The sequence below is a fragment of the Heliangelus exortis genome, chromosome 2, assembly GCF_036169615.1.
Source record: "Heliangelus exortis chromosome 2, bHelExo1.hap1, whole genome shotgun sequence".
Lineage (NCBI taxonomy): Eukaryota > Metazoa > Chordata > Aves > Apodiformes > Trochilidae > Heliangelus > Heliangelus exortis.
This window is the reverse complement of record NC_092423.1, coordinates 22152452-22164474: the sequence shown is the minus strand read 5'-3', so window position 1 is coordinate 22164474 and position 12023 is coordinate 22152452. Positions and strand designations below refer to the sequence as shown.

At 39.2% G+C, this 12023-nt stretch overlaps 1 protein-coding gene across 10 annotated transcripts in view; it reads right to left on the bottom strand.

Annotated features, from left to right (window-relative positions):
* The window catches only part of ADAM22 (ADAM metallopeptidase domain 22), a 125200-nt gene that overhangs the window by 50719 nt on the left and 62458 nt on the right, over positions 1-12023 (bottom strand). For all 10 annotated transcript variants that reach the window (XM_071735178.1, XM_071735174.1, XM_071735177.1 and 7 more), the window contains exon 5: positions 3016-3098. In XM_071735178.1, coding sequence (XP_071591279.1) covers positions 3016-3098 — 83 coding nt within the window. The remainder of the gene's footprint in view (positions 1-3015; positions 3099-12023) is intronic.

The following is a 12023-nucleotide window of genomic DNA, read 5'->3' as shown; positions in this document are numbered from 1 at the left end:
AAGCATTAGTGTAAGCTTACTTAGGTAAAGAGTGTGCTGTGGTTTAGTAATACAGAATGAGCAGCTGTGGTTAAACTGCACTTTAAAAGAAAGTGTTGATACAGACATCACTCTGTAAGAGAATAAAACCAAGGGGCATTTCTTATATCATTATTATTATGGTCTTCAATCAAATCAGCTTTTTTCATTTTAATAATTTGCTTTTACTGCAGTAGCATATACACATGATTAGGATTAGGCTGTATCAGCATTTCCCTTGCAAGTTGCCAATACTAACGGCTTTAGGCTTGGCCATAAATATGAGCTCTAAATTCAATCTCAGCACATTGTACACAACAGGAGCATGAAAGCAAGATGATTTATTTATTTAGAGTTCTCCTGAACAAACTTCTAGGCATGAAAAAAAAAACAACAGCAGAATTGTAAAAAAAATCGGGAACATCCTGCAGCTCTTAGGCAAAACGTCCTTCCTTCTAATTGCAATTTTACTTAAGTCTGCAGGACAAAGCACTATCAACAGATGGCTTCTCCTGTGACTGGTGCACCCAGCAGCACTGACCTCTGATCAAGTCACCTAACAGTGACAAGAATAATGGTCACATCTGTCCTACACACATGACTTTCCCACTCAAAGCACTCACGGCTCTTTTCCACCCGACTTCAATAGTTGAGTGCTCTGTGAAGAAAATCACAGAGCAATAGCAAAATACAGACCACTGCAAAAACCTGAACTTTGGTCACGTTTATTCTTCAAACAAATGTGTAGTCGTAAAAGCCTGATTTGCGGGAATAACAGCATTTCTTATATCCACCACCAGTGGGCAGCAAAATCACAGCCCAGCATGGTCTTCAAACCTCTATTCAAACCTTTAAACGCAGGACTGCAAGTCTTGCCTGACTACAGCTAATTCGTGTCCCAGCAACCCGTGTGTTTTGCGTTCGAAGTTTTTTGGGGTTTTTTTGTTAACTCATAGGAAACTGTGGCTACTGCATACCCCACAGAAAAAGAAAAAACAAAAAAAGGATCGCAAAAAAATTAGCTTGCTTAGAGTTAAGGTTGTATTTTTCATCAGCAAAACTATTAAGAAAATAAATTAGTAATTTTAAGTATATTGCCAGCCACTGATTAGATTAATTTAACTAATAAAGGAAGATCACAATATAGACATTACCAACAGAATAACTTATAATTTATTATTAAAAAAACACAACCTTTTTTTCACATGTATGAAAATTCCTGCCATTAATAGCCAAGATCTAGAGGTACTAATAAGTGAGAAGATAGCATTAACTTTGGTAATAGGAAGTTTGTTATTCTATTAAAGGCATCTGCTCTGCCTTATGCACTTTCAAAAACTAATGAAAGCAAAGCTCTTGCCCTGTACATCTTCTGAAGATAACTTTCCCCTGCTTCCCATATTCCAGTAGATGCTCCAAACTGTGGTTGGAGATAAGGAGCTCTGACTGCTTGTGTGAGTTTCTAGTAATTACATAGCATTTAAAATCAACTGTGGAGGAGCCTGCTATAATGATGGAACTGCAGCATCAGAGAATGTGAGTTTAATACAGCTCAGGAAAACATTACCTTCTCATACTGGATGCTGGAATTACCAGTCTTCATATTGCATTTTGTCTGAAAAATAACTGTGCTGAAACTTTATTGTATCAGAAAAAAAAAATCCAACCCAAAACCAAAAAAGCCATCTTTCATCATGTAACTGTGTTGGAAGGGGCCAATTTAAACATAAGGGAATTCGAGAATACAGAGCAGCAGGAGGGTCACTCTTAAGAAGAAACCCACAAAAGGAGGGCAGGAAAGGACATATGCAGACTCTCCTTCCTTTCTGCTTTTTTCTCATAGGAGTTATCAGGGGCCAAAACCTAATGGATCACTGCTAATGGAAGCCTGCAGTGGCTCAGGATGCATTAGAATGCTACTATTTTTAGGCTCACTGTCCATACCGAAACTAGGCTCAGGTTTCTTGAGCTGCTCAAGCTTGATCATAAAAGAGATCAACATAATCATATATCTGTCAAGTGCAAGGATGACAAGTCTTCTGAAGACATTCTGCCCCTTCCTAGCAAAGAATATACAAATATAAAAGACACTACTTAAATAGATGTACTTGCATAGTTGCTACCAAAATTACAGAATAGCTGGAGACAGAAAACAAGCTGAAGAAGATTTCCATCAGCTAAGCCTTGCTTCCTCAGAAAAAGGCAATGCTCAGATAATCTCCACACGGGCTAACTTGCTGCCATGACTTCCAAAGTTATCTCAGTATCAAAAGCTCTAAGATCCCGTAATTCCCAGATTCAAAAGACAGTTACTTGGTTGCTCTGAAAACCTGAATAGCAGGTCCAAAAGCTGTACAATCGACACACAGTTCCTTGTAACCTTCAGATGACAGATACTTTATAAAATGATGTACTATAAAAAATATATTACTGCACATTTTTATATCAATTCTTCCATGTTTTCCAAGATTTTACTCTATCAAAGGTATTATCCCATGTACACAGCTTCAGGCCAGCAGTTCTGTGAAGAAAATGAATAGGACAAGAGACGCTCTAAACTGACACCTTCCTTTGCAAAGAGAGTAAAAAGAAAGATAAAATACACCATTGCAGCAACAATAAAAGAACAAATTTCCAAATGGTTCATATGAATACTGGCAGTGTTTTTTATTCTTGTAGTATAGGATGTTTTCAGCTACTGTATTTTCCTATCTCTACAATAAATTATCTTAAAGCCTGGCCATTTTCATTTTTCCTCAGTTAAAAAATAAAATAAAGAAAAGCAACTTGCAACCTTTGTCAGTGAATTCTCAGAACAAAGAAAGAAGGCTTTCACAAGGTTGAAACCACACCCTTTTTTCTTAAAAATTGGTGAGTACTTAATATTGATGACACACTAGTAAGAAAATAAACAGCATGTATTTCACTATAAATAGCTTTCTTTTGCTTAAAAGACTAATAAGCAGAGGCCAGTTAAAAACAGAACACCAGACTTACTGTAATCCATGGCATGTTGACAAGGCAACAAACGACACAGGATTTCCTCGAATTTGTCCCTGATAATAGCAATGTTCTCCTCCCTGAAATTGGAAATTGAGACTATTAATCCACACAATGCCCCACAGTATCACACTCCATTCTGGCAAGCACCATCTTTACATAAATCTATTGGCAACCCACTGATATGGCACCAAGAACTGACTATCACTGGTTTGGTACCTACCTAAACATCATCATTTCAATGCTCTACAGTGAATGGAGATATTTTCAGTGTTAAATTCCTGGCACCCTGACACAGATTTGAGATAAGAATTACTCCAGAAGTGCTCATCTTTCTTCACTGAACAGGGAAAGAGTCAGAAACAGGGGGCTTAGACCCCTGCTCTGTACATGGCTACATCAGACAAGATGAATTCTGCTCTGAGGTTAAGGCAATTTCCTACTTCTGAGGAGGAAAGTATGCTTATAAAATAATAGCAATACTTTATTGAAAAAAGAGACCAAATCAGAAGCACTCACTAGTGCTCCAAAACTAATGGAAACTTATAGTAAAGGAATACTACGAAAATTAGTATGCACCTCTTTTCTTCTGCAAATAAATTATACACCCTTCAAATAAAAAATAGCAGACCTCCCTCAAAAGACTCCCTTAGTTTGACAGCAGTCTCACTGACAGAGGAGCAAGCCTAACTGCACATGCACTGGATATATTCAGTATTGCACAATATCGATATACGTGTATACAAAATTTAGAAAAAAAACTTCAAATATCCCTTATATTCTCCCTGTCACTCAATCCTGCAGAGGAACTTAACTATTGGAGCCTTGCCAAATTCAGCTATGTTGTATTACTTCCCAAGTGTCGACTAAAGGACTACGAAGAAGAGTTTCAGTGGTTATTTTTAATATTTAAATTTTTTTCTATTTCCTAATAGCAAATGTATAAATAATCTAACTAGCCTAATGTACCTGGTCATGTGAGTATTTATGTGCACCTACTGCAGGGAGGGAAAGACATTACAATTACTGCTTCTTCAGAAGCCAGCAGTCACTTGCATGAGGCACAACACGTGCATGAGGCCTTAGACATCTGATGTTATTCTCCTGGATTTTACTATTTAAATATGAAAAAAAAAAAATCAAGATCAGGTAAATTGCAAGAAAACATAGAATATGTTGCTAGTTTTGTGTTTTGACCAAAAAATCCTATTCTGTTTTCTACAAGGTGTGCGAACTATTTTTGAAAGCAACTACAAAACATGGGCACCTCTTGTCCGTTTCCTTGGTTCAGTTAAGTTCTCCTTCCTTTACAAACCTCTCAGGCTTACCAGTGACTTCCAAGTGCAATACAGAATATACAAATGTTTAATAAGACATTTATTGATTTGGTGAACTAAATATGTAAAAATATCCAACAAAAGTAAATAAATAAATAAATAAATAAATAAAACTAAAACTGAAACTAAACCCCACACTAGAATAACTCCAGGGTCAATTAAAATAAATTAATCACTATGATAATAGTCAGAGTTTGTGACTTCATCTTCAGTTTGGTGCTTAAGTGAGATAATTATAGCAAAATCCTGAATTAGGGGTATCTTGCAATGTGACCTGCTACAGCTCCTTGCCAACCAGCACGCAGCTCCTTCTACCCACGTCAGTTCAAGTTTCCCTGCAGCCTGTCTGGTAGGTAGTGTAGGGAACATAGAAAATGAGAAGGCAGAGGTGTCAGCAATGCAAGCAAAATCTGTCCTCACTTCTATCCTTTAAGATAGTCCCTGCCCAGTGAGGCACCAGCTGCTGAGTAAACACAAATGAGAAAAACATAGATTAACCATTATTCACAATGAAGGAGGAAATAGGTAAAGCAAAACAACAGCCACCACAGTCAGTGTTGGCTATGGTTCATCCTTCTATCCAGTCTCAGTGAAGACAGCATCTACTGACCATACACTGAGTGTTTGTTATTCACCTCAGAGACACCATGACCTTTACAAGAGAGGAAAATCAAGGATGTGTATTCATCTGCTTTCAAATAACACCTGGCATAAGATCTTCGAGTAAGCAATTTTCTGCAATTAGGAGAGGTGCCGGTCATTAAAACTCATATTACATTCAGCCACCCACCTTAAAATTGGTAACTTCCTTCTTCCAGAAGCACCATGTTCCCATTTTAACACTCATTAATCCAAAGAAAAGGATACTGCAGGTTGAGTCAGGTCGTAGTAACATAGCTTTCTTTTTCCTTGCAGCAGAAAGAAAGGACAGCTAACAACCCCACCACTGTTCTATGAAGTGACAGACAATGATTTGTTTTTTAAAGTGGGGTGACCCCATTGTGGGGTCACTAGTTAGAAAACTGCTTTCTGAGTAATCACTTAGATCTATTTATAAATTCTTGATGCTTGCACAACCTTTGACCCAATGATAACAAGGACTTCATGGAAAAGAGGTACAGGAAAAGAAAATGGACACCTTCCGGTGCACTTCTGTGGCAAAAACAACTCGGAATTATAGAATCATAGAATGAATGCTTTGGGTTGGAAGAGAACTTAAAGATCATCTAATTCTGACCCTCTGCATGGGCAGGGACACCTCCCACAAGAACAGGTTGCTCAAAGCACCATCCAACCTGGTCTTGAACACTTCCAGGGATGGGGCATCCACATCTTCCCTGAGCAACCTGTTCCAGTATCTCACCACCCTCACAGTGAAGAATTTCTTCCTAATGTCTAATCTTGTTATAGATGGGTTTCTATCTGCTAACAGAAAATTGAAAATTACACTTTGATCCATGTCACTTCGTGGAAAGAATCTCTTCTAATGGACACATGCCTCAGCAAAGGCAGGGGCCCTGCCAGCAGAGCTGTGCTGTCCTGCAATAGTGCCCTGGGATCAGCTCTTCCACAGTAATAACTCCAGGGACCTTGGCATCACCTCTTTGCAGAGTAGATCTCTGGACTTAGCTAGAGTGTACCGGAGACTTCTGAGAGCCAACTGTTCTGAAAATGGGAACAGTGCCCTCCTATTGTAGGGCAGGAATCCCATGTATTCATATAGGTCAGAGACAAAGTGGCAATAGGTTATAAAGCTATTTCAGATTCTGAAATTAAAAATATTTAAAAAAAAGATTTCCAAATTAGATTCCAAAAATAGTATAAAGCATCACCCCTTCTAAGGCTTCTCCACAAAATGTCCATGTTTAAAGCCTGCTGGCTTTACTCTTTTAAAAAACACAGGCAATGTGTGCATGACAGGATCCCACACACAGGCGACTGACTCCCAGTGCCATGGCTCGTGGTAGCCACCTGCAGCAGATGGTCAGTGCTATCAGCACAGCTTCCCGGTTCAGAGGCCAAATCAGGCTTGGGTTTACTGCCCAGTAGCTACACAAGAAGATGCTTCATGAATGTAGCTGCAGGGTGTGGACAGAGCTCATGCCAGTGCAACGCCATCTGGTCTGGAGCTGCCTTGGCATCTGCTTGAGAAACCGACTCTTGACTTGCCTTGCCTTACTTTGGATAATTACTTTAATTATCAGCTGCTGGATGAAGATGAGGCAGAGGAGAACGGGACTGGTTACCTCTTTGTGCCTACTCTGTTGTCTTTTACATCTGCTCTTGTAGCAATGCTTAGTGCCTCTGAGTCATGGCATACAAGTCATTTCAAGAGCAGCCATTTTGCCCTGTTCCTGCATGCCCCTATATAGGGAAAAGGGAGTAAATGTTTTAAGGGACTATATGAAAATTGTTTGTAGTCATAGTGATCTGTAACATCAGTTCATCAGCCAAGCCTGAAGCCAAGCTATAAGCATGTGATGTACTATAAACACAACACAGGAAATGAGACACTGGAGTGCACCCACATTGATTTCAATCAGTCTGAAAAAGATAAAGTTCAGAGTAAAATGAAGAAAAAATACTTACTAGATTTCCTTATTGGCTAATTATTACTGAATAATGAACAGAAACTTCTCATTAAGTGAAAATTCACAGAGCTTGAAACTGTGTCTGGAAACATTAACCTACTGTGTATAATACAGGGTAAGTGTGGTATCCATAGGGAACAGTAGATATGTTTATGCATAACTATTTACAGAAGCGAAGATCAAGTAAAGATGTCATGCTACAGCACAGTGAAGTCTTGAATGGAAGCACTCTTTCAGAAGTAAGCTTCAGTTTGCTTAGCTTAATTCCCCCTCAGAGGGATTAAGTTAAACCCAAAAAGATACTTCTATTTTTTTAATAATAGCATCTACAAAGGGATTTCATGTTCTTTAATGTTATATCAAGTGGTTAATTTCTCTTAGCTACACTCAATCTTTGCAGGGCCTGAGTTTACAGAATGCTTGGTTGATACCACCCTCTGCCTAGGGATGCTGTAGCTCACTGTAAGTAACTCATTAGGTGCACAAAGTCTGGCAGGACTTGGCCTACAAATTCAAGCACTCTGGGTTTGTGAGAACCACTGCAGAGAATACTCAAGAGACGACTACAGAAGGTGACAAGTCACCCAAGTTCTCACTTCAGCAGAACCAGGACTTCATCACTGGGACCCACTTTCTGGCAAAATTTTCCCACTGGTTTCCACTTTCTGGCAATTTTTTTCCCATTCAGGAATAACTCCAGCTGAACACAATGGATTTCTTTTTTTTATGTCACAAAGAAAGGTAAGACAAGATAAACCTGTACGACCCTACATGAGTCACAATCTGAGATTCATTATAAAGTAGTATATAAAAAAATACAGCCTGGGAAGGACTTCTGGAACTGAAAGCTTCAACTTTGAATACTCTCCTTCTCGGCAGCAAGATACATGTATAAAATAAGTTGGTAATTGCAGGGAGATAAACAGATATAAAAATAAATAATGCAAATGTACATTAGAAGTGCCGGGCTTCAGGAATATTAGTCAGGCAAACATTATACACACTGGCTGATTATGTTGTCCTGGTACCCCACAGAGGATACTGCATTTTACTGAAGTCCAAAGGAATTGTTTCCATGATTCAAAGGATGCTTAAAAAGGAATATGAGATATTCCTCAATACCTATTCAACTCAGTGTGGCAGCATGACACTGCTGGAAAAAAGTGTGCATAGTAACTTGAAATACACAGAAATTTTTTAAAAATTGTCAACTCTTCAATTCAACTCTTCTGTCAACTCTTCTCTTCAAATCAATAACATTAATTCTAGGCAAAATCTATGGGAAGTAATTTGACCAGTGTATTCTGAGACTACCATTCCCTTTGCAATTGCAGCATCCTGGAAGGTATGAACCATACAATTATTCCCTGCTCCACTACTATAATCTGATCCAGTCATTGTTACAGAACTTTAAATTTAGGATCTCTTGTACAGCAAAAACACCTACAACTAATCCCTAAGGGAAACAAGGTGTCATTGGTCCTATTCAATTTCATCCCATTTTTATTTACTTCAATGGTCAAAGACATTGAGTTCTCCATCTGATCCATCTGTGCACTGTAATGTTCCTGGATTTGTACCGCTAGCAAATTTCATTATTATGCACATACTTTTTTTCCCTAAGTCATGAATGAAAATATTGATGAGAGCACTCTGAAGATCAGCCTTACAGGGATCCCCTGCTAAACTGTGTCAGACTCAAAGACTCCCTGTCAGCTCTTCTTTGGCTAGTTTACTGCTATCACGAAAAATAGATTATGGCCTAGATTTATTTGCCAGGAGGCAAGCAGAGCTCTGTTGAGGGAATAGGCGAGAGGAGCTCTGATGACATTACACGAACCCTTATTCGAAATATTCTCTGATGTGCAAGAGAGTGATTTTTCTGGTACTAACAGTTCTCTAATCTCTGAAAAAGCCCTGTCTGAAACAGGCATATATAGTTCCTGCATTACTTATGATTTGTTCCTTTCCAGTTTCTCTTTTTCCCCCAGGGATTATCACCAAGTTGCACAAGCTCCAGGCACATGCACGTGGAGCTGCCCCGCCAGCTCCCGGCTCCAGCCTCCCAGGGCAGAGCCTCCTTGCACCCCCCTTCCATTCCCTCCAGCCAGCTACACTGGTGCTCTGGTTTTTAAGAAGAAAACGTAATCCCTCACAGGAAAGCCTGTATAGCATACAGGCTTTTCTGGCAAGTTAAAACAACTTCCTCTTTAGTTACACAACAGTGAGTTACAAAAAGCTGAAGAAAAATTGAAAGGTTCTTCTACAGAGCTCAGACAGTGGATTTTCTTGAAACTGAAGATGCTGCTAGAAGGACCTTGCTGTAAAATCAGAAACAGAAACATACAATGGCCTGCTCACTGACTAGGTGCTCATTCTGGCTGCAACAGAAATTATTGTAGCCTTATGATCAATTCATACCTGAAGTGATACAGTGAAATGTTGCAACGCTAATTCAAATACGGTCTCAACAAACACAGGCACTAAGATGCCCTCAGTCAAGGGACTCTTCCTTAACAGCTCCTTGAGCAGAAGGAAGTTTAACACACTAAAAGCAATACCTATCATGTCAGGCATCCCCAGCCCTCTCTGGCTTTTCAAGATTTAAATATTTTCCCCCCTTCTAAATTATTTTCCTGGAAAAGAGTATTTAATGAGCCTCTCAAACACACATCGTGGCACACATAAGCCAAGACTTTAATCACAGCAAGGCAATGAAGAACAGTAATTTTCCTCTCTTGTGCACAGGCATTAAAATAGCTGTAAGCTACAGTAGCAGGAATTTTGCACGCATTACTAGCCAAACAACGCACATAACAAAAGGAAATAATTGCTATTTTTGCAAACTAAGGGCTCTGCTTTGCTATGCAGCATTAAAACACATTTGCCCTATAGCACCCATTCCCCAGACTGCAGTGACAACATCTCTGCAGAAGATGTGTAAGCCACACAGCAAGTTTGGTCAAAGCTTCTCCATCAAGACTATGATGGAGAAAACCAATATCTAACATTTAATACTACTGCATTTATGTTGCTTGACACTAGAATGATTATGAACAATAAGCAATGTTCTTTTATGCTGTGTGCACTCCTGCTGTAATTTTGTGCCCATGATACACATACTGTGTTTACAGCACCACACTTCAGAATTTAGGACTACCTATGAAATCTAGTTCCTTCTAGTTATATTTAAACATGCCATCAAAAACTCATGGCATCTATCTACCACAATTCTACCTGTGCAGTTCTCTGACTGGGAGCTTAATTATTTTCATTGCTTAATTTTTCTGAGAAAGCAATTTTCTAAGAACACACATAATTCCCAATCTATTGGGGGAACACAGACAGAGACGTTTATTTCTACACTCTCCAAAAAGGAAAACTGAAACATTTTATATAAGAAAATGTCACTAAATAGGTATCAGTTGTTTCTTCTGAAGGAGAAAAATCCAGCAGTGTGACTTACTCAGCACTATAGCTGGTTTTTGCCTTTCATCTCACTGACAGCATCAGTGACAGAATAACCCAAAAAAGAAAAGGGAGAGAGATAAAAGGACACAGAGATATACTGCAGTAATATAAAGTATACCCAAGTTGAGTATTCATGTGCTGTGAGCACAGGATGATCTTGACTGACACAATTAGGAAAAGGCAATGCATAAAGGGTTTTCTCTTATAAATTGATTATTCTCTTTGCCACCAGAGGGAATTCAGGCCAGTACTGCTGCTTTGCTAGCATTTAGAGACATGATCTAAAGTAAGGGGGAGGCAGAACACCAAAATAATTCAAAGATCTACCTCCTTTGTTTTTTCTTTAACCACTGCATGTTGTTCTGAGGTGCTGCCTAACTGTGCCAAATCAACAAGGACATCTCATGGAGAAGCCTCTCTGCTGCAACTGCTAAATGCTGACCTGCAAAAACATGTATGTAACATGTTCCACCTTCACAATGCATATCACAAAAAAGTTGTGTTAAACTGAGGACTCTCCTCCCTATAAAAATACCTTGGGTCCTTCAAAGCGTTGCTTTTAATGGTCTGAATGTTTCACCCATTCCCTGCCCCCTTCTCCTCTCTGAAGTCTCTTAAGTAATTGCAGAAGATCCACACGTACTTTACAGCATTGGAAGTTTTTACTAGAGGAGGATGGAGAGGGGGGAGGAGTGGCCAAAGTATGAGCCAAGGCAGGCATCTGCTTCCTGGACATATCCGTGCCTGTAACGTTCCCGAACTTCTGAGTGTACCCACAGCTGCCTTCCCAGAGCAATTCAAAGAGCCTGTCTTCTCCCATATTGCTGATGGCACAACAGCAGCACTGACAATTTGCATGTCTGAGCAGTATCCCTGCATTGAGAAATGCAAGAGGGAAATATATATGTATTTTTAAAAACATCTTACGTCACTAAGAAGATTGAGAACAGAGAAAGCCCTTTTGCTATATAAACAGGCTTGCTCAAAGCCTGCAGCTGGCAGTGGATGGCAGATGGACTTTTTCTTTCTGTCACCAATTCTGCCACCAAAATAGCAAGAGATGTTGCCAGGCTGCCTCTGTTTCTGCCTACAGTCAAAGACAAATCACAGAGGTAGATAAAGAGCAGCATGTTGAAGCAACTGATAGAAACCTGGATCCTTTCAGAAATAGCTCTTCTGCTTCTGGTTAAGCATCTGCTACATAGCAGGGTCCATATATTGTGATTTATTTGTAAAGTTAACTCTTTTACTGGCTACTTTTAAATAAGTAACTATGCAATCTGCACAAACCCTAAAATACAGTATAATAATTATGTTTTGCCTGGTGTGTATGGTAAGTACCAATCTAAAGGTGGTTTTACTGGTTATGGTAAATAGCTTTAACAGAAATTGAAGGTGCTAAACCACCACTATGAAAAATTCCTCTATTTGCATTCAGATTTCCAAAGCATTTGATGTAAAACCGGAGTTCAGTTTTTCAAATGCAAAGCAGATACTGCTGGGCTTTCCAGAAGCTGTTCCATTGACAGACTTTCTGGGGCACTTAGAGGTGCTCTGAAAAATATTGGCTGGTCAGAGGGAACCAAGTTTACTTTTCAACAGCTAT